This window comes from Salmo salar, chromosome ssa11 (assembly GCF_905237065.1).
Source record: "Salmo salar chromosome ssa11, Ssal_v3.1, whole genome shotgun sequence".
In the NCBI taxonomy this organism is placed as follows: domain Eukaryota; kingdom Metazoa; phylum Chordata; class Actinopteri; order Salmoniformes; family Salmonidae; genus Salmo; species Salmo salar.
Window position 1 is genome coordinate 99,541,139 of NC_059452.1, and position 23,326 is coordinate 99,564,464.

Here is a 23,326-nt window from a genome sequence, read left to right on the forward strand (position 1 = left end):
GTCTCAAGGTAGACGAAATTCGAGCAAGGATTGCCTTCCAGAGAGACATCAGAGATTGTAACATTCTCTGTTTCATGGAAACATGGCTCTCTCGGGATATGTTGTCGGAATCAGTTCAGCCACCGGGCTTCTCCATGCATCGCGCAGACAGAGATAAACACCTCTCTGGGAAGAGAAAGGGCGGGGGTGTATGTATGCATCATGATTAACGACTCATGGTGTAATCATAACAACATACAGGAACTCAAGTCCTTCTGCTCACCCTACCTAGAATTCCTTACAATTAAATGGCGGCCATATTACCTCCCAAAAGAATTCTCATCAGTTCTGCTCACAGCTGTGTACAATCCTCCTCAAGCAGACACCACGGCGGCCCTCAAGGAACTTCACTGTACTCTGTGTAAACTGGAAACCATATATCCTGAGGCAGAATTTATTGTAGCTTGGGATTTTAACAAAGCAAATTTGAGAACAAGGCTACCTAAATTCTATCAGCTTATTGATTGCTGTACTCGCGGGGATAATACACTTGATCACTGCTACTCTAACTTTTGCGATGCATACAGAGCCCTCCCCGCCCTCTCTTCGGCAAATCCGACCACAATGCCATCTTGCTCCTACCGTCTTATAGGCAGAAACTCAAATAGGATGTACCAGTGACTTGAACCATTCAACGCTGGTCTGACCAATCGGAATCCACGCTTCAAGATGATTTTTTTCACACGGACTGGGATATGTTCCTGTCAGCCTCAGAGAACAGCATTGATCTGTGAGTGAGTTTATAAGGAAGTGCATTGGAGATGTTGTACCCACTGTGACTATTAAAACCTACCCTAACCAGAAACTGTGGCTGGATGGCGGCATTCGCACAAAACTGAAAGTGCGAACCACCGCATTTAACCATGGAAAGAGGTCTGGGAATATGGCTGAATATAACCAATGAAATTATTATAATTAAATCAAGACACCTAGACATAGCTTTTTAAAATTTGTATAATATGTTTATTATTTTCCAATAAAAAATGTATTAAAAAAGACAGCAATACAAACATTGACATTCATTGTACTGTTGAATGGGATGGCCAATTTAGAGGACAAAACAAAACTTAACTCACACATACACAAAATAAAACAAAATCCTATTAGGTGGTGCATGTATAAGAAGACGGCATATAGTCATTACAAGCAGTGTAGTTAACCTCTTCATTATAGGGGGCAGTATTTTCACGGCCGGATGAAAAACATACCAAAATTAAACTGCCTACTTCTCGGGCCCAGAGTCAAATATGTGCATATTATTAGTATATTTGGATAGAAAACACTCTGAAGTTTGTTTGAATGGTGTCTGTGAGTATAACAGAACTCATATGGCAGGCAAAAACCTGAGAAAATTCCAAGCAGAAAGTGGCCTGTCTGAGAATTTGTAGTTCTTCTTTCTAGTCCCTTTCGAAACGACAGTATCTGGGGGGTTACGTAGCACTTTCTAAGGCTTCCATTGGCTCTCTAAAGCCTTCAGAAAGCGGATTGAGGCATCTCCTGTCTCTGGGCAGAGTATAGTAGCTCAGTTTCTCAGTGGTCTGCCAGGTCTCTAAGAGATTGGATATGCGCGTTCACGAGACCACACTGTTTTTTCTTTTCCTCTTTGAATGAATACAGTATTGTCCGGTTGGAATATTATCGCTATTTTACGAGAAAAATACCATAAAAATTGATTTTAAACAGCGTTTGACATGCTTCTAAGTACGGTAATTGAACATTTAGAATTTTTTTGTCTCGAATTGCGCCCGCGCGTTACCCTTTGGATAGTGTCCTGAACGCACGAACAAAACGGAGGTATTCGGACATAACTATGGATTATTTGGAACAAAAACAACATTTCTTGTGGAAGTAGCAGTCCTGGGAGTGCATTCTGAAGAAGATCAGCAAAGGTAATACAATTTTTCTAATACTAATTCTGAGTTTAGTGAGCCCCGAACTTGGCAGGTGTCTGAATAGCTCACCGTGATGGCTGAGCTATGTACTCAGAATATTGAAAAATGTGCTTTCGCCGAAAAGCTATTTTAAAATCTGACACAGCGATTGCATAAAGGAGTTCTGTATCTATAATTCTTAAAATAATTGTTATGTATTTTGTCAATGTTTATGATGAGTAATTTAGTAAATTCACCGGAAGTTTGCGGTTGGAATAAATTTTCTGAACATCACACGCCAATGTAAAAAGCTGTTCTTTGATATAAATATGAACTTGATTGAACAAAACATGCATGTATTGTATAACATAATGTCCTAGGAGTGTCATCTGATGAAGATCATCAAAGGTTAGTGCTTCATTTAGCTGTGTTTTGGGTTTTTGTGACATATGTGCTTGCTTGGAAAATTGCTGTGTGATTATTTTTGGCTGTGTACTCTCCTAACATAATCTAATGTTTTGCTTTCGCTGTAAAGCCTTTTTGAAATCGGACAATGTGGTTAGATTAACGAGAGTCTTATCTTTAATTAAAATGGTGTAAAATAGTCATATGTTTGAAAAAAAAATATTATTGCATTTTTGAGGTTTTTGTATTTCACGCCACGCTCTTCCATTGGATATTGGCAAGGCGTTCCGCTAGCGGAACCCCTAGATGTAAGAAGTTTTTAGCCAAAAATAAATATTGAGTGGAGTACAGCACAGAGTAGCAGCAGATCGTCAACCCAGTTATGAAGCGGGACTAGACCATTTATCTAGGATCGGCTGCCGTATTTTGTAAAACAATGGACTTCTATTGGAGGTATTGTATCGTATCTTTTCCATATGTATTACATTCCCTAAAACCCGTAACCACATTTCAAAGGAACGTACAGTCTCCAATTTCCAAAATTGCAAGATGAGCCTTTTGGCTAATAGAGTACAAAGAGAGACAGCCTTCCCCTCCTGGTTATTCCCATCAACTGTACCAAACAGAGCGATCAATGGGTCTGGGGCTAGAACTCTATTGAAGGCTTTAGATAAGTCATCAAAAATGAGAGCCCAGTAAGCATGTAACTTAGGACATGTCCAAAATCACTGGGTCAACATCCCCTCATTCTGCTTGCACCTCTCACACAGTGGCGAGGTGTCCGGGAATATTTTATGCAGTTTCACTTTTGAGTAATGTAACCTGTGTATCACCTTAAACTGAACAAGGTTGTGCCTGGCATTCACTGAACTGTGGTTTATATTCCTGAGAGTTTCTACCCAGTCCTCATCTGAAATTTCTGAACCAAGTTCTTGTTCCCAAGCCCTTTTAATAGTGTCTGTGGATAGCTCTATGTGGGCCTGTAGCACATCATACAGTCTAGAGACCGACCCATTTGAATGGTGTTTGACAAGGATCAGGCTATCTAATGTAGGATTATTTGGCTTAATGCCATACTGTGGATATGTGTCCTTAAGAAATTCCTGATTTGGAGGTATCTGAAAAAATGTGTTGTTGGCATGTTGAACTTTCCCTGTAATTGTTGAAATGAAGCTAACTGACTATCAATGTATAAATTACCAATTGTTGTGAGCCCCTTCTCCCTCCACTGTGAAAACACCATATCATCCAATGCAGGGTGGAAAGCATGATTCAGGCAAATTGGGCTGTCAATATATACAGTGGGTATGTTAAGAAAATATCTCATCTGTTTCCAGATCCTAAGAGTATGACAAATGACTGGATTAGAGTCATAAGTGGCTTTTTTCACATATGATGGACTATTAACAAGTGCAGGGCGTGAGGAATGTTGACAGGAGGCCTGCTCAATCAAAAGCCATAAAGGCATATCCTTCTGTCGCATCCCAGTTAAACTTTCCCTCCAGAAAGACACAATGTTCAGATTAGCAGCCCAATAATACAGTTTAAAGTGAGGAAGGCCAAAGCCCCCCTCTATCTTGTACTACATAAATACTTCTTTGAAATTCTGGCTGCCTTGTTATCCCATAAAAATGGAATTACTATTGAATCCAGTTTCTTAAAATAGCTTTGTGGTATGAAATTGGGTAGACATTGGAAGAGGTAAAGAAACCTGGGCAGGACAACCATTTTAATAGCATTTATATGACCAACCAAGGAGATAGGCAGAGTTTTCCAAAAATCTATATTTTGTTTAAGCTAATAAATGTTCATGTCCAAATTCACTTTCAATAGCTGATCAAGGTCTCTTGTCACTACAATGCCAAGGCTTGTGAACTTGTCCATCACTGTTCTAAATGGGGTAGATTGCAGAAATTGCATATCCACAGGCCCGTGATATCGGCATCAAATCGCTTTTTTGCCAGGTTATCTTGTAGCCAGAGAAGGAGCCGAATGTATTTATCAAGTTAAGTAAGGGGGGAATAGAAGTTTTAGGCTTGGATAAAAACAATAGACATAGCTTTTAAGTATTACTTACTAAAAAAAATCTAAATAAAACTGATTAAATGGATTTTAACACACTTGTGTGAAACCCTATGCCATAATCTTCTACCGAAGTACTGGCACCCCTGGTGGCCAATTACACCATGGGGTAACGCCCCTTCTCTAAAAACAACATTTCATGAAATACCTCAAAAAGTGTCAACTGTAGCCATTTATTTACCTTTATAGTTTATTCACCTCAGCATGACCTTCATCCACACACTCATTTTTTCCCAAACGTTGCTTTTAGACATTGTTCTTCGTTACCCCGTTGTACCCTACAAATTAATGCAAGAATGACTTGCAAAACAGGCACTGCACTCCTGAACTCCTGGACTCAGTCCTCTACTACTGCTGCTGTTCTACCGTTCTATAGGGCCGGTTTACCAAACACAGATTAAACCTAGTCCAGGACTAAAAGTCATTTCCCATGTAGATTCTTCACTGAAAGAGCTTTTTAGTCCAGGACTAGGCTTAATCTGTGCCCGGGACACCGAACCATTCAAATCAAATGAAATCAAATGTTATTTGTCACAAACACATGTTTAGCAGATGTTATTGCAGGTGTAGCAAAATGCATTGAGAACAACAACCCATTAGATTTGAATATGGGGTCCCATGTGACTGAGTTGGTAGAGCATGGAGCTTGCAACGCCTAAGTTGTGGGTTCGATACCCACGGGGACAAATACAAAAAAATATGAACATGTACAGTATTTACTCGCTACTGTAAGTCTCTCTGGATAAGAACGTCTTCTAAAATGTAAATGTAATGTCAGACACGACCACAGATGTCAGAGATAAATGTAATTTAATGTAGAAAATCAGAACTGACATAATTAATGCTTTAGCACTCCCCGGTGAGTCCAAAAATATGTATTGTATGCGGAAGATCGGCTTTACAGCGTGATTGAAAATTTAAAGGCGATGTCCCTGCTTTAGCGGAGCCTGCTTTCCGCTCAATCGGTACGCTTCAGCGTTACATATTGAATAGAGCCCTACAACTCACAAAGCACTATATAAGAAGCATTTGGTGCTCGGTCTGATATGCGCTTTGGAACACCTGAGTAAGGTCCACTCCCTCTACTGGCGCCGTCGTGACCTTGACCACTGCATTTGTTTACCGAGATCCCCTTACTTTCAATCAGTTCAATTATTTGTTTTTCAAGGACTGATGCACTTTGTACAGTCACATTCTTGAAGCCCAGGAAACAAATGCTTAGCTTCCAAGTACATGTGGAATTTAAAACGTTTTATTAATTACTTTTAGAGGGTTACTGTCAAAATAATGTATTAAATAAAAAATGTGACATCGATAACAGGCGCACGGGCCCCCAGAGCTCTCGCCTTGCGGTGTCTGGTACGCCCAGTGCCTGCTGAGTGTTATTTACTGTTATTTACAACCCAGGACCAGCTGGGTTGGTACCACTTCCAAATAGAAATGCACAGTCTTAATAGAAGACATGGGCTCCATAATGGTATTTTACCCTTTTCCAGAAGTGTGCACTGGCACACTCCCCGTCATGGATTTCAAATTAACTGACTGGTGTGAGGTTTGAGGAATATGAGGAACCTCCCTCCAGCCATGCCTGCACCAATCCAATGCTTCTAAATGCATAAGGGAAAGTGAACAAGTACACACTTCTGGAGAGAGGGAACGGTGGGAGCTCAATGTATATATTTATTTGTATAAAGCGACAGGTATAGATAGCTACTGCAGATTAACCTTATACTATACAGACAACTGGGACCAGGTGATTCTCAGGAGCATCAGTAAAAATGAAACAAAGTAAGTACAAGTCAATTGATTTTTTTAAATTTAGATATCCTTACATGTAGATATGATAAGTGACATGTTTTAGCAGATAAGTTAGTGAAGAAAAGTTTGAGTGAGTGTTTTTATCTATCTAATTGAATGTATTTTATTAAATCTCTATTACATTCATGTATTGAGGTCAGTGAATAGGCTATTTCATAAATACATGACTGTTCACCCTATTGACTGCTAATTGGGTATCAATAACACGTATATAACACGTATATAATATATAATTAAATGCATATAATCTTATAATATGTACATAATAAAACGTATATATTATACAATAAAATACTTTTGAGGTTTGGTGCAAATAGGCACCACGTGGGCGTAAACCTTTCAACGAGCATATAGCCTATTCTACGCTTAGTTGGGATCAGGCGTAGGGTGATACGCACAGAAAATAATAGCAATCTATATTTTATAAAGTATATAAGTATTGTGTTAATATTTCACAAGTCGAGTTGCCTATGCGCGTGTTAATAGTAAAATAATACACTTGATTTATGCTACATGCTAAATGTTTCTGATCAGTGATGCATTAGCAAACGAATAGATTAGCTACCTCGTTCCTCCATTTATTTGCCCAGCCGGAGATCAAATAACGAAATATACAGACGAAATATTTCAGTGAAACAAAATCACATTGATTGATGATCAGACAGGTGAAGGGCTTTTGGTCGGGATAGGCTACTACGTGAGTGAATGGCAAAATAATCCACACTTGTAACAGCCTAGTAAAGGTCGCTGGCCAGCAACCATCATTATGAAGCGTCAAATCTCATGAACGTGCATTGTTTACACCGGATTTAGCCACGACCAGAGTCATACAGTGAGTTCCAAAAGTATTGGGACTGTAGGTTACACCTACCGAATAAAAATATAAAGTTCAATGTGTTTCCATCGCATTTTAAACTCTACTGATGGCTTTGACACAAAACATGTGGGATGCATGCCAGCAAAGCCACTACACAACACAACACTAAACAATACATGAATTGCACTATAACGGTGACAAACATTTCCCACAAACTGTTTGGGCCTACATAAAGCTGTCCCGACAGCAGAGTCCCAACAGCAGTCCCAACACCTTACCTCTGCTACACTTCATTTACTGCCTTTTAAAAAAACATAGCTGATATGGCTGACTTGCATAAACAAATGTGGTTTCGACTGACTATTGAGATGTACACACTATGGCATAAGGGGACGACAAGCGGATAAGAGGCTATCCAGAATTTCGATTAAGACATTAATGAGTGAGCTAGGACGGACATAGTCAATATAACTATTCATTTAGCACTTTTGAAATGTACAGCTACAGAATTCAGAACATGGGCCGTTCTTACAGTGTTCTCCCTGTACACCAGGTCAGAACCTTAGGATAAATAAAGTGGGCATGTAAGCAGACAATGAAAGCTCTTACAATATTCGATGATTACATTTCTCAAAAACAGGTTATAGGCTACATGTGCACCACCAAGTCAGAACAGTAGGCGAAATTAAGAGCTGAAAATAGATACAATTATTAGGGTGAGGCACATGGGCTACTAACAGCTTACTACACAACATACATGTAGTATTACTTTCTTAGCTACAGTATACATATCTCCCTGGCATATTACATCCTTTATGCAGCAGCATACAATACATTTTTTGGACTCACCTTGTTGTGTTGTGTTCACTTGAACAGGAAGGTGGCGTGGCGGTCCTTCGTGGGTAAATTTTTGTCATCAAAGTCTGGCATTCTCTGTATTTAGGGTGCTTTCAAGACAACTGAGAACTCAAGAGAAAAAAAAGGTCAAATCATGATGACGTAAGTGATCTTCAGGTAGCTCTAGAAAGAGGCCTGAGTTACCGATTTACAATAAAAAGTTGGATTAAAGTTCAAAGCGTATTATCCAAGTCGTAGCACGTTTTTCCCGAGTTCGCAGTTGTCTTGAACTCACTAAAGTCAGATTTTGCAGTTAAGAGTTAACAGTTGTTTTGAGCAAGACACAAATCATGCTTCATTGACAGCAATGTTGAATGTTTATAATTTTAAACTAGGAAAAGAGACCCTTGGGACCACACAGCCACTCCACTGAATAGCAGGCTAATGATTGCTTTGCAATTATTACAGTTAGCCACTGATTCCTTCCAAACAACTCATAGTTGAATTTGCAACTTGTTGTGTAATGTTTGTCCAATGGCTGATGAGCACCAATGTTTTATCTATAATTTCTCTTCATTATTTTTCTTCATATGTCAAGGACTAAAAAGGATTTGCCAGTAGTTTGTCGACTTCATTGACTGCTAGCTAAGATTTTGTAAAGTATGACGTAATTTTATCTGTGGTCAATGACCTTGAGCCTTCTTGGATGAACACTTCTAATGTAACTCTATGGCAGCACCCAAGGGGCTTGAATTTTCGAGCTCTACCCTTAGACTTTGCGGTGATGTAGTGTCTCCATGAGTGACGGAACACTGAGCCAATCACGGTGCAACGCTTCATATTTTCTGCTGGCTTACCTCACCACCACAGATAGCACTGAGCTAGGCTGAAATATCTGCATTTTGGAGAAAACTCAAGAAAACAAAAAGAGACCATGTTTGTATGCGGCTTTATGACACAATACAACTATTTACGAAAATAATATGAAATACAACCAAAACAAACAGCAAATGGGTCTAACAATTTTGTAGAGTCACAAGCTTGATGTAATCTTTGCATGCTAGGAATATGGGACCAAATACTAAACTGTTGACTACTTTAATACACATATGTTTTTATTTTACCTTTATTTAACTAGGCAAGTCAGTTAAGAACAAATTGTTATTTACAATGACGGCCTAGGAATAGTGGGTTACCTGCCTTGTTCAGGGGCAGAACGACAGTTTTTACTTTGTCAGCTGGGCGATTCGATTTAGCAACCTTTCGGTTACTAGCCCAACGCTCTAACCACGAGGCTACCTGCTATATATGCCTAAGTGAGTTTGCCCCAATACTATTGGTTCCCTAAAATGGGGGGAATAGGTACAAAAAGTGCTGTAATTTCTTTATGGTTCACCGATATCATGAAAATACCCTCAAATTAAAGCTGACAGTCTGCACTTTATTCTCATAGTCTTTGTATCATATTATATCCAAAGTGCCGGAGTACAGAGCCAAAATAACAAAACATGTGTCACTGTCCCAATACTTTTGGAGCTCACTGTATATGACTCTGGCTAAGAGTCTTATTTTTCCTTTGTGCAACAAGTCGGACGTAGCTACACCCAAGTTAACATTTAAGACCAACTTGTTTACGCCCAGCTGGTGCAACCGGACCAGGGGCTGCATGGAGTGCTTCATTTGTAAATCGGGATGTGCACGAACAAAAATGAGCGCGAGGGTTGGGGGAGTTCTGAGGTACCAGAATGCATGAGAAAAAAACCCCTTTATAATAAAGCATTGCATGCATATGATCGCATTTGCGTAGTGGCAAAGAGCAGTAGAGTAGAGGCACTTACAGAAGTTGCACACATGGGGTCCATTTTTAGTAGTCTAAAGTCCGGGGAAAATGTGGCTTTTTTGAAGCCCCTTTTGTGCAATTCTAAGTAATTTTACATGACTGGAGACATTAGTCGATTTAAAAAAAAATACTGCACAAATGATCGAAATGGCAGGCTACTTTGACACTGACGAACTGAGAATCTTAGATGAATAAAAATGACCGTGTCTTGAATCCATTAATAGCCTAGGTGGGTGGAGACACATATTGTAGGCTACAATATGAGGAAATTATAGTCCTAAAAATGGTTTCCCGCATTTCCCTCATAAATGTGAAGAAAAAAAAATCTCTGATTTACCCAATGATGTGCAGCTCACCCGCTGGTGATGGCGGATGCGCTCATGCCAAAAATCCTATCTTTCTCTTATTTTACTTTGTAAAACAATATTTGGAAGTTGATAAAATATGTTAGTAGCCTACAGCACAGAGTCTTCTCTTTTCAGAAGTAGCCATTTGCTTTCCAACCTGTGTTTTCCCTCAATTGTATTTTAAATATTGCGAAAAGCCTGTTTTGTCTGCATGCTGTTGTTCACTGACAGATTTGCAACGCGGCCCGGACTCTAGACTATTCCTTGTTATCGGGCTACAATCCACAGCTATGCTATTTTAAAAGAATCTATTTATCCTCTGCCGCTAATTTATATGCCTTCTCATATGCCTATATGCCTTCTGAACAGACAGTAGTAATTCTATAACGTTGGCAAATGTATTTACATTTATTAGGGGTGCTGCAGTTTCTTCGCGTGGCCATGATTCTACAAGGAAATAAATGATGATGTACAACGCTGGAGAGATAAGAGTTGCAGGCTCATGTCTATCAGAGCAGAGCGAGAGATCATAGAAAGTAAATCTCATTCTAGTTATGTGATAGATACAGGCGCGCTTCTAACACAACCACGGTCACCCGCTGGTTGTACATGTAACCGATGTGAAATGGCTAGTTAGTTAGCGGTGGTGCGCGCTAATAGCGTTTCAATCGGTGACGTCACCCGCTCTGAGACTTGAAGTAGGGTTGCCCCTTGCGTTGCAAGGGCCGTGGCTCTTGTGGCGCGATGGGTAACGATGCTTCGGTGGGTGTCAGTTGTTGATAAGTGCAAGGGTCCCTGGTTCGAGCCCAGGTTGGGGCGAAGAGAGGGACGGAACCTATATATACACTGTTACATACACATAGGCCTACAGTAAATTATAATGTTGCGCAAATCATAAACCTATTCAAATCAACTCGTTGAATATTAGACCCGTAAGGAAAATCTACTTTTTAACATTACTTTTTTTGTACGTTTTTAAGAGGGAACACAAATTAACTTTGATCGCAATTAATTTGTGACAATTATATTTCATGCCACGAGTGTTACCGAATCCGGCCAAAAAGGATTAAGCACTGGCTGCATGCATGGGTTAGGTGTTTAATGTTTGAAGATTGTATAGCCTATTCAGCATATGGCTTGCAATTGAAATACTTGTTTCAGGAAAATATAATTTTCAAAATAAAATTATTAGAGTTTTGTTTTTGTCTTTTTGAAATATGTGTAAAAATCTATATTCCCTGTGGTGAATTAATGTAATGTAATTAAAGTAATGTCTTTTGAGCAGTACTAGCTGTATATAGTATGCGCTAAGCTATTGTTGCAGACAGTAACCAGATTTCCATTCAACCTTTTTATGCAAGTAAAAAGGCCCGATGCAAACATAATTATTTTCGGTAAACTTTCCAAAATATGTAAGACAAGTGTCGGTAAAATTCATTATATAATATTACAATTAATTATGCCAGAAATGTAACGCTTTTATGCTCAAATATTCATAAAAGAAACATGATATTGAAAAGGGAAGTAACTTTCACTGGGGATGGGGGTCATGTCCCCCACATTCTGAAATTGCATTTTTGTCCCCCCCCCCAGTTTTATCATTGCAATGTGATACAAAAAGTGGCAATGATGTGCTTAGGACCAGGCAAACACCTCAGAACGGTCGGGTAGGCTGTTTGGAGTGTTCACACGGATGGATTTAGGACCATATGGACACCACAGAGCGGGCTGAAAGGCTGTGTGAAGGCAAAGCTTCTGGAAGGCTGGTTGGCCCAGCATAGGAGAGTTGAGCACAGTTCACTGCGTACATACAGTGCATTCGGAAAGTATTCAGACCCCTTTCCCTTTTTCCACATTTTGTTACATTACAGCCGTATTCTAAAATGTATTAAATACATTTTCCCTCATCAATCTACACACAATAACCCACAATGACAAAAAGCTTACTGGTTTTTAGAAATTTTTGCAAATGTATTACATATTAAAAACAGAAATACCTTATTTACATAAGTATTCAGACTCCTTGCTATGCGACTCAAAATTGAGCTCAGGTGCATCCTGTTTTCATTGATCATTCTTCTACAACTTGATTGGAGTCCACCTGTAGTAAATTCAATTGATTGGAAATTATTTGGAAAGGCACACACCTGTCTATATAAGGTTCCGCAGTTGACAGTGCATGCAAAAACCAAGTCATGTTATCGAAGGAATTGTCCGTAGAGCTCAGACAGGATCTGGGTAACAAAACACTTCTGCAGCCTTGAAGGTCCCCAAGAACACAGTGGCCTCCATCATTCTTAAATAAATGGAAGAAGTTTGGAACCACCAAGACTCTTCCTAGAGCTGGCTGCCTCTCTCTCGGGGGAGAAGGGCCCGATGGTCACTCTGACAGAGCTCCAGAGTACCTCTGTGGAGATGGGAGAACCTTCCAGAAGGACAACCATCTCTGCAGCACTCCACCAATTAGGCATTTACGGTAGAGTGGCCAGATGGAAGCCACTCCTCAGTTAAAGGAACATGACAGCCCGCTTGGAGTTTGCCATAAGGCACCTAAAGATTCTCAGACCATGAGAGACAAGATTCTCTGGTCTGATGAAGCGTCACGTCTGGAGGAAACCTGCCACCATCTATCACAGTTTCTGTGTTATTTGATTGTTGTTTCCTTAGGTTACTGCTGGAGGGCACCCTTACCCTGTTTTCTAGTTTCCAGGTTATCCTGATAATTACTTATTGGATTCACCTGTGTTCAATTACCTTCTCTGTTCACTTGGTTGCCTTGTTTTTTAGCTTCCTCAGTTGGCCTGTATCTTTGCTTAGGTTTCATGTTTTATTATTGTGCTCTTGTGCTGTTGCCTTGTTTCTGTTAAGATTCTAAGTAAAAGTTCTGGATTTGCCCTTACCTCTGCTTGCTGTGTTTCTCTGCACCTGGGTTCGAGGTTGTGCTAGCATTATTGTTACACCATCCCTACAGTGAAGCATGGTGGTGGTGGCATCATGCTGTGAGGATGTTTTTCAGCGGCAGGGACTGGGAGACTAGTCAGGATCAAGGGAAAGATGAATGGAGAAAAGTACAGAGAGATCCTTAATGAAAATCCGCTCCAGAGTGCTCAGGACCTCAGACTGGGGCCAAGGTTCACCTTCCAACAGGTCAACAATCCTAAGCACACAGCCGTGGCAACACAGGAGTGGTTTCAGGACAAGTCTCTGAATGTCATTGAGTGGCCCAGCCAGAACTCGGACTTGAACCCGATCAAGCATCTCTGGAGACCTGAAAATAGCTATGTAGCGAAGCTCCCCGTCCAACCTGACAGAGCTTGAGAGGATCTGCGGAGAAGAATGGCTAGAAACTCCCCAAATACAGGTCTGCCAAACTTGTAGCGTCATACCCAATAAGACTCAAGGCTGTAATCGCTGCCAAAGGTGCGTCAACAAAGTACTGAGTAAAGGGTCTGAATACTTATGTAAATGGTATATTTCAGTTTTATTTAAAAAAAATGCAAACATTTATAAAAACCTGCTTTTGCTTTGTCATTATGGGGTATTGTGTATAGATTGATGAGGGGGAAAAACTATATAATCTTTAGAATAAGGCTGTAACGTAACAAAATGTGGAAAAAAATCAAGGGGTCTGAATACTTTCTGAATGCACTGTATCTGTTGCGCTCTTTCACCGAGTTGTAAAAGCAAGCAGATCAGAAACTTGCTTCTAGTTAGTTGACTGATGTAACTGGCAGGGTAAATGCTTTTTAACTTAACATAAAACTACTAAACTAGATTTTATTCGCAGTGCAGGGCTAGTATTGTAACTGACATGTAACGTTAACGAATGTATAATCCGCTCTCGACTGTGGTGAATGAATTAGCTATGCTAGCTAGTAGCTACTACTGTCAGGTCAGCTCTAACCTTTAGCGGTCTGTCAGATAGCGATATGAGGTGGCTATTATTACTATCTAACAGTAGTTGTTTGTAGGGATTTTTTTTTAGCCTTTGTTTTGTCCCGTTTCAACAATAGTAAATAAACTTGGCTAGCTTTTGCAGGTTGACGTTCCATTAGAGAGAGCTGGCCAAAGTTGGCTAATATTCTTAGATGTTATTTTTGCCTCAATCACACTAGACCAGAATGAAATGATCAAACCATTAGCCAAATGATTGAAGATTGATATTCTGATGTTTTTTTCAGTGTAATGTGAGTTTTTATTAGTCAGTATGGAAATGTAACGCTATTGATCTGTCAGTTTCCCGAGCTAATTTCCTTTTCACACTGACATAGTAATAAACAGTTCAAATGGTACAGGCTTCACAGTCATGATAAACTGTAGAGGTCTGCTGCAGGACCGATTTCTTCATCCCTCTCCTGCCTGCACCCACAGCTTTTCATACCACACTCTGCCCGCACCCGCTGGCTTTCTGTCTGACTCCCACCAATATGCTAGATGTACAGTCGTGGCCAAAAGTTTTGAGAATTACACAAATATAAATTTTCACAAAGTCTGCTGCCTCAGTTTGTATGATGGCAATTTGCATATACTCCAGAATGTTATGTAGAGTGATCAGAGGAATTGCAATTGATTGCAAAGTCCCTCTTTGCCATGCAAATAAACTGAATCCCCCCAAAACATTTCCACTGCATTTCAGCCCTGCCACAAAAGGACCAGCTGACATCATGGCAGTGATTCTCTCGATAACACAGGTGTGAGTGTTGACGAGGACAAGGCTGGAGATCACTCTGTTATGCTGATTGAGTTCGAATAACAGACTGGAAGCTTCAAAAGGAGGGTGGTGCTTGGAATCATTGTTCTTCCTCTGTCAATCATGGTTACCTGCAAGGAAACACGTGCCGTCATCATTGCTTTGCACAAAAAGGGCTTCACATGCAAGGATATTGCTGCCAGTAAGATTGCACCTAAATCAACCATTTATCGGATCATCAAGAACTTCAAGGAGAGCGGTTCAATTGTTGTGAAGGCGGCTTCAGGGCCCCCAAGAAAGTCCAGCAAGCGCTCGGATCGTCTCCTAAAGTTGATTCAGCTGCGGGATCGGGGCACCACCAGTACAGAGCTTACTCAGGAATGGCAGCAGGCAGGTGTGAGTGCATCTGCACGCACAGTGAGGCGAAGACTTTTGGAGGATGGCCTGGTGTCAAGAAGGGCAGCAAAGAAGCCACTTCTCTCCAGGAAAAACATCAGGGACAGACTGATATTCTGCAAAAGGTACAGGGATTGGAGGAGGACTGGGGTAAAGTCATTATCTCTGATGAATCCCCTTTCCGATTGTTTGGGGCACCGGTAAAAAAGCTTGTCCGGAGAAGACAAGGTGAGCGCAAACAAAAACCCACAAATTCTGACAAACTCCAAGCATTGACTATGCAAGAATGGGCTGCCATCAGTCAGCATGTGGCCAAGAAGTTAATTGACAGCATGCCAGGGTGGATTGCAGAGGTCTTGAAAAAGAAGGCTCAACACTGCAAATATTGACTCTTTGCATCAACTTCATGTTATTGTCAATAAAAGCCTTTGACACTTATGAAATGCTTGTAATTATACTTCTGTATTCCATAGTAACATCTGACAAAAATATCTAAAGACATTGAAGCAGCAAACTTTGTGAAAATTTATATTTGTGTCATTCTCAAAACTTTTGGCCACGACTGTAGTTTGAAGAGAGCAGAGTAGGAGGGACTTGCACTTTCTCTTGAGCTATTTTTATAGCCTACTTTTTAGGAGTGGGAAGATTTTCTGTCATGGTTCCACCTGTCACCAGAGGACGGCAGAGACCGTCCTAGAGACATTAACGACACTCAGCTGTGTCCTATTTACTCATGATTTCCCTGTTAAAAGAGTTGTGTTTTCTGTTGTCCTTTGCGGAACCTTGAACTATGTGCCGTGTGCATTTGTCTCCTGAGTGAGTTTTCGAGACTTAGTGTTTGTTGTTTTCCCAGTGTTACTGTGATCCTTCTGTTACCGTTTCTCAGTAAATTATTATGTTTATCCTTAACCGCTGATTCCATGTCTGATCTCTTCTCTGCACCTGGGTCCAACCTCACCATGTCACAGCAAGCTTCAGCCCACAACATGGACCCAGCAGAGATCACCCAGATCAAGAATGTTGTAACCCACCAAGGAGCACTGCTGGGGCAGCAGCAAGAACAACTCTTTCCGATATCAGAAACCCTCCAGGCACTTAATGACTCCCTACAACCAAGTGTCTTCACCCAGTGCTACAAGGGTCGCCGTAGTTCCTCCAGGGAACCTGCACCGGGAACCCAAGATCCCAGCCCCCTTCGCGGTGTGACGGCCACCCGGGAGGATGCAAGGGGTTCCTTACCCAGTGCTCTCTGGTGTTCGAGCTACTGTTCTCCTCGTTCCCCACCAATCGGGCCATGATCGCCTACATAATCTCTCTACCCCTGGCGTGGGAAACAACGGTGTGGGAACAGCAACAACCATCCTGCAGCTCTTTATTAGCTTTCACTGCTGAGCTGCAACGACACTAAACAATACAACACTAAACAATACATTAATTGCACTAAAACGGCGACAAGCAGTGCCCACAAACTGTTAGGGCCGAAATAAAGCTGTCCCAACAGCAGAGCTTTCTTTCCAGCACAATGGAGTGAATCCTTACCACCGCTACACCTGGCAATCAGCGAAACAATTCATTCAGCCTTATTTACTGCCTTTTTATAAAACATAGCTGATATGGCTGACTTGCTTAAACAAATGTGGTTTCTACTGATAATTGAGATGTACAAACTATGGCATAAGGGAATGATGAGCGGATGAGGCATTCCGTAATTTCGATTAAGACATTAATGAGTGCCTCGACGACAGACGTAGTCAATATAACGACGTGTTCTGCACTTTTGAAATGTTACAGCGACAGAATGCAGAACATGGGCTGCTCTTACAGTATTTTCCCTGTACACCAAGTCAGAACCGTAGGATAAATAAAGGGGGCATATCAGCAGACAACGAAACCTCTTACAATATTAGATGATGACATTTCTCAAAAACAGATTATGGGCTTCATGTGCAGCACCAAGTCAGAACAGTAGGTGAAATTAAGATGTGAAAATAGACCAAATTATTAGGGTGAGACACAGGGGCTACTCATAGCTTACTACACAACATACACTGAGTATTACTTTCTTAGCAACAGTATACATATTTCCCTTGCATATTACATCATTTATGCAGCAGCATACAAGACAATTTTGGACTCACCTTGGCTTGTTATGTGCTCACTTAAACATGGATGTGGAGCGGCGGTTTTGTCATCAAAATTTGTCATCAAAGTCTGGTATTCTCTGGATTTATGGTGGGAACTCGGAAAAAAAAACACACAGCCACTCCACTGAATAGCAGACTACTGGTTGCTTTGCACGGCTTGCAGTTAGTCACTGATTCCTTCCAAATGACTCATCGTTGAATTTGCGATTTCCAACTTGTTGTGTAATCTTTATGTCCAATGGCCGATGAGCACCGATACATTTTATCTATAATTTCTCTTCATTTTTTCTCTTCATATGACAAGGATTAAAAAATATTTGCCAGTAGATTGTCAACTTGATTCATGATGATGACTGCTAGCTAAGACATTGAAAGTAAGATGTTGACATGATCAGTCCAATCAAAGCTACTGTACATATAACGTGATTTGACGTCATTTTATCTGTGGCCAATGACCTTGAGCCTTCTTGTAAGGACACTTGTAATATAACTCAGAACCCAAAGGGCTGAAATGTTGGATGTCTACCCTTACTAAGGACATAAACTTCACGATGACGTAGTGTCCCCATGAGTGACAGAACACTGAGCCAACCACAGCGCAATGCTCCTATTTTCTGCTGGCTCGCCCCACCACCACAGATGGCACTGAGCTAGGCTGAAACCCCTGCATTTTGGAGCTGCCTTACTCAAGAAAACAAAACAGAGACTGTGTTTGTGCGGCTTTATTAACTCAATGATATACACTACCGTTCAAAAGTTTGGGGTCACTTAGAAAGGTAATTGTTTTTGAAAGAAAAGCAAATTTTTTGTCAATTAAAATAAATTAAATTGATCTGAAATACAGTGTAGACATTGTTAATGTTGTAAATGACTATTGTAGCTGGAAATGGCATATTGTTTTATGGAATATTGTGGTGGAATATTGACTCAGAAATATAACACTCTTACTAGATCTTGTGAATTCAATATAGACTTTAAGACAAAGTAGCAAAGCCGAGCCCTTCCATGAAAAATACTAAATTCTCATATGACAGAGTCCTGCCTTTATAGTATTCTGCCTTTTCATAACGTATAGAATCCCCTCCCTCTATATGAAAATAGCTTTCCTTGACCTTTCTCCATTATTCTCTCTCCATCTCAGTTCTTGCTTGTTAACGCCCACATCTGACAGCTGTATAGGTTATAATGGTAGCAGGACCTGGTCATATATCTTCCATTCCTTATATTGCTATTCTGTCTTAGCTCTTCAAACTGGACAGCTTAGATGCTGCTAATCATGGAAATGAAATCATCGTCATGAGTTTTGCTCCCACAATATCTACATAGGTGTACAGAGGCCCATTATCAGCAACCAACACTCCTGTGTTCCAATGGCACGTTGTGTTAGCTAATTCAAGTTTATCATTTTAAAAGCCTAATTGATCATTAGAAAACCCTTTTGCAATTATGTTAGCACAGCTGAAAACTGTTGTACTGATTAAAGAAGCAATAAAACTGTCCTTCTTTAGACTAGTTGAGTATCTGGAGCATCAACATTTGTGGGTTCGATTACAGGCTCAAAATGTCTAGAAAACAAATAACTTTCTTCTGAAACTCGTCAGTCTATTCTTGTTCTGAGAAATGAAGGCTATTCCATGTGAGAAATTGTCAAGAAACTGAAGATCCCGTACACTGCTGTGTACTACTCCCTTCACAGAACTAACAAAATAATGCAATTTTTTTGTGAGGAAACCATAAGTAGAGTTGAAAATGCTTTGGAAACCCATTTAACTTGTATTTTTATTGGGTACATGGGAATTTAACCGCAAAATATATTTTTATCTGCACTACATCATCTCTCACAGTCTTTTATCAGAAACAAGTCAATTTGACAGAAACACATCTCTTGTGGGAAAATGTGCACATTGTTTTAATGGGGATTTTAGAATATTTGCATGAAAATCTGTAGCCAATTGGATGGAAACCTAGCTAGTGTGGGTGTGCTTGCATGGGGCGAAAGTGACATTTTGGGTCAAAATAAAGAGCATCTTGGTTATTTATTTTAGATCAAAAGAAAGCTGTTGAGATTAGATCTATTTGGTGCCTTCACTCATTGAAAACATTCAAATATTAGGAAAAACCTGAACAACTACTAAGGCTATCAATCAATGTTGTTTTTGCTCTCCTGCTCCTGATTTACGCACCTGTCTGTCTGTCTGTCTGTCTGTCTGTCTGTCTGTCTGTCTGTCTGTATTATATTGTATTGCATTATAATTATATTGTTATATAATATACAGTACCAGTCAAAAGTTAGGACACAACTATTCATTCAAGGGTTTTTCTTTATTTTTACTATTTTCTACATTGTAAAATAATAGTGAAGACATCAAAACTATGAAATAACACATATGGAATCATGTAGTAACCCAAAAAAGTGTTAAACAAATCAAAATATATTTTAGATTTTAGATTCTTCAAAGTACCCACTCTTTGCCTTGATGACGTCTTTCACACTCTTGACATTCTCTCAACCAGCTTCACCTGGAATGCTTTTCCAACAGTCTTGAAGGAGTTCCCACATATGCTGAGCACTTGTTGAATGCTTTTCCTTCACTCTGCGGTCCAACTCATCCCAAACCATCTCAATTGGGTTGAGGTCGGGTGATTGTGGAGGCCAGGTCATCTGATGCAGCACTCCATCACTCTCCTTCATGGTCAAATAGCCCTTACACAAGCTGGAGGTGTGTTGGGTCAATGTCCTGTTGAAAAACAAATGATAGTCCCAGTATCGCAAACCAGATGGGATGGAGTATCACTGCAGAATGCTGTGGTAGCCATGCTGGTTAAGTGTGCCTTAAATTCTAAATAAATCACAGACAGTGTCACCAGGCAAAGCACCCCCACACCATCACACCCCCTCCTCCATTCTTCACGGTGGGAACCACACATGCAGAGATCATCCGTTCACCTACTCTGTGCCTCACAAAGACACGGCGGTTGCAAGCAAAAATCTCAAATTTGGACTAAGGACAGCTTTCCACTGGTTTAATGTCCATTTCTCATGTTTCTTGGCACAAGCAAGTCTCTTCTTATTATTGGTGTCCTTTAGTAGTGGTTTCTTTAAAGCAATTCGATCCTGAAGGCCTGATTCACACAGTCTCCTCTGAACAGATGTGTCTGTTACTTGAATTCTATGTAGCATTTATTTGGGCTCCAATTTCTGAGGCTTTTAACTCTAATGAACATATCCTCTGCAGCAGAGTTACTCTGGGTCTTCATTTCCTGTGGCGGTCCTCATGAGAGCCAGCTTCATCCTAGCACTTGATGGTTTTTGCGACTGCCCTTGAAGAAAGTTCTTGAAATTTTCTGGATTGACTGACCATTCATGTATTAATAAAGTAATGATGGACTGTTGTTTCTCTTTGCTTATTCGAGCTGTTCTTGCCATAATATGGACTTGGTCTTTCACCAAATATGTCTATCTTCTGTATACCACCCCTACCTTGTCACAACACAACTGATTGGCTCAAACGCAAATTAACATTAATTGAAATGCATTCCAGGTGACTACCTCATGAAGCTGGTGGAGAGAATGCCAAGAATGTGCAAAGCTGTCATCAAGGCAAATAGTGGCTACTTTGAAGAATCTCAAATATAAAATATATTTTGATTGGTTCAACACTTTTTTGGTTACTGCATGATTCCATATGTGTTATTTCATAGTTTTGATGTCTTCACTATTATTCTACAATGTAGGAAATATTAAAAATAAAGAAACTCTTGAATGAGTAGGTGTGTCCAAACTTTGACTGGTACTGTAGTTACAGTACTTCTTATTTAGCAGAAATTACTTTTCCTTCATCTCATATTGTTGGTGGTTAATGACAGTTTTTTTTTATTCTTCTTCTCCAGAACGTGAACACTTGCTACTTGCTTTAGTAATGGCTGGGGGAATGGTTCTCTGCTGGTAATGACATTTTAGAAGCTGTAGCCTACATTGGAACCTTTTGAGTTTTTATTGTCATCACTATTGTTGTTTCATTTTTTTATTCTCCTCATCAAAGGCTTGTCTTCTCACGATGCGAATCTGTCTCTCTCAAGTAAGAAAACATGTATTACAATGCTGGGTGGAAGCTGTTCTGTAAGGTGTGGCTAAAGCTGGGTGAAAGCTGTGCTGTAAGGTGTGGCTAAAGCTGTGCTGTAAGGTGTGGCTAAAGCTGGGTAAATGCTGTGCTGTAAGGTGTGGCTAAAGCTGGGTGAATGCTGTGCTGTAAGGTGTGGCTAAAGCTGGGTGAATGCTGTGCTGTAAGGTGTGGCTAAAGCTGGGTGAATGCTGTGCTGTAAGGTGTGGCTACATTAAGCTGGTGTTTCTGTAAGGTGTGGCTAAAGCTGGGTGAATGCTGTGCTGTAAGGTGTGGCTAAAGCTGGGTGAATGCTGTGCTGTAAGGTGTGGCTAAAGCTGGGTGAATGCTGTGCTGTAAGGTGTGGCTAAAGTTGGATGAAAGCTGTGCTGTAAGGTGTGACTGAAGCTGTGCTGTAAGGTCTGGCTAATGCTGGGTAAAAGCTGTGCTGTAAGGTCTGGCTAATGCTGGGTGAAAGCTGTGCTGTAAGGTGTGGCTAAAGCTGTGCTGTAAGGTGTGGCTAATGCTGGGTGAAAGCTGTGCTGTAAGGTGTGGCTAATGCTGGGTAAAAGCTGTGCTGTAAGGTGTGGCTAAAGATCTGCAAATTTGTTGGATGCATTAGCTGTTTGTTTTAATTGTGTTTCAGATTATTTTGTGCCCAATACAAATGAATGGTAAATAATGTGCTGTGTCATTCTGGACTCACTTTTATTGTAAATAATTTATTGTAAATTAATGTGGATGCTACCAGCAAATGCATCCAACACATTTGTGGAGTCACAAGCTTGATGCAATCATTGCGTGCTGTGAATATTGGACCAAATACATAACTTTATATTGCTTTAATACACTTAAGTGAATTTGTCCCAATTTTTTTTGCTCCCCTAAAATGGGGGGGATTATGTACAAAAAGTGCTGTAGTTTCTAAATGGTTCACTCAATATGGATGAATTTAAAGCTAGACAGTCTGCACTTTAACCTCACAGTCATTGTCTAATTTCAAATCCAAAGTCTTGAAGTATAGAGCCAAAGGAAGAAAACATGCTGCACTGTCCCAGTAATTACGGAGGGCACTGTAAACCCAGTAGATAATACCAGGGTTACTGACCTTCAGTGCCTTCGGAAAGTATTCAGACCCCATTACTTTTTCCACATTTCGTTGCGTTACAGCCTTATTCTAAAATGTATGTAAAAGAAAATCCTCAGCTAGCTACACACAATACTCCATAATCACAAAGCGAAAACAGGTGTTTAGAATTTTTTGCAAATGTATTAACTAATAAAAAACAGAAATACCTTATTTACATAAGTATTCAGATCCTTTACTATGAGACACGAAATTGAGCTCAGATGCCTGTTTCCATTGATCATCATTGAGATGTTTCTACAACTTGATTGGTGTACACCTGTGATAAATTCAATAGATTGGAAATGATTATGGAAAAGGCACACATCTGTCTATATAAAGTCCCATCGTTTACAGTGCATGTCAGAGCAAAAACCAAGCCATGAGGTCGAAGGAATTGTCCGTAGAGCTCCGAGACAGGATTGTGTCGAGGTACAGATCTGGGGAAGGGTACCAAAAAATGTCTGCAGCATTGAAGGTCCCAAAGAACACAGTGCCCTCCATCATTCTGAAATGGAAGATGTTGGGAACCACCAAGACTCTTCCTAGAGCTGGCCGCCCGGCCAAACTGAGCAATCGGGGGAGAAAGGCCTTGGTCAGGGAGGTTACTCTGACAGACCCCTAGAGTCTTTCAGAGTTCTCCTTCTGGAGAACCTTCCAGAAGGACAACCATCTCTGCAGCACTCCACCAATCAGGCCTTTATGGCCAGACGGATGTCACTCCTCAGTAAAAGGCACATAACAGGCACCTAAAGACTCTCAGACCATGAGAAACAAGATTCTCTGGTCTGATGAAACCAAGATTGAACTCTTT

General features: G+C 40.4%; 1 protein-coding gene across 3 annotated transcripts in view; it reads left to right on the forward strand.

Annotated features, from left to right (window-relative positions):
* Positions 1–23,326, forward strand: part of LOC106593699 (globoside alpha-1,3-N-acetylgalactosaminyltransferase 1) — a 65,797-nt gene that overhangs the window by 19,026 nt on the left and 23,445 nt on the right. Inside the window, exons 1-3 of one of the 3 annotated variants that reach the window (XM_045690176.1) lie at positions 5,891–6,185; positions 21,178–21,232; positions 21,330–21,365. The exons of the other annotated variants lie outside the window; for them this stretch is intronic. Coding sequence (XP_045546132.1) covers positions 6,176–6,185; positions 21,178–21,232; positions 21,330–21,365 — 101 coding nt within the window. The 5' untranslated portion in view covers positions 5,891–6,175. Of the gene's footprint in view, positions 1–5,890; positions 6,186–21,177; positions 21,233–21,329; positions 21,366–23,326 lie in introns of those variants that run through there. 3 annotated transcript variants of the gene reach the window in all.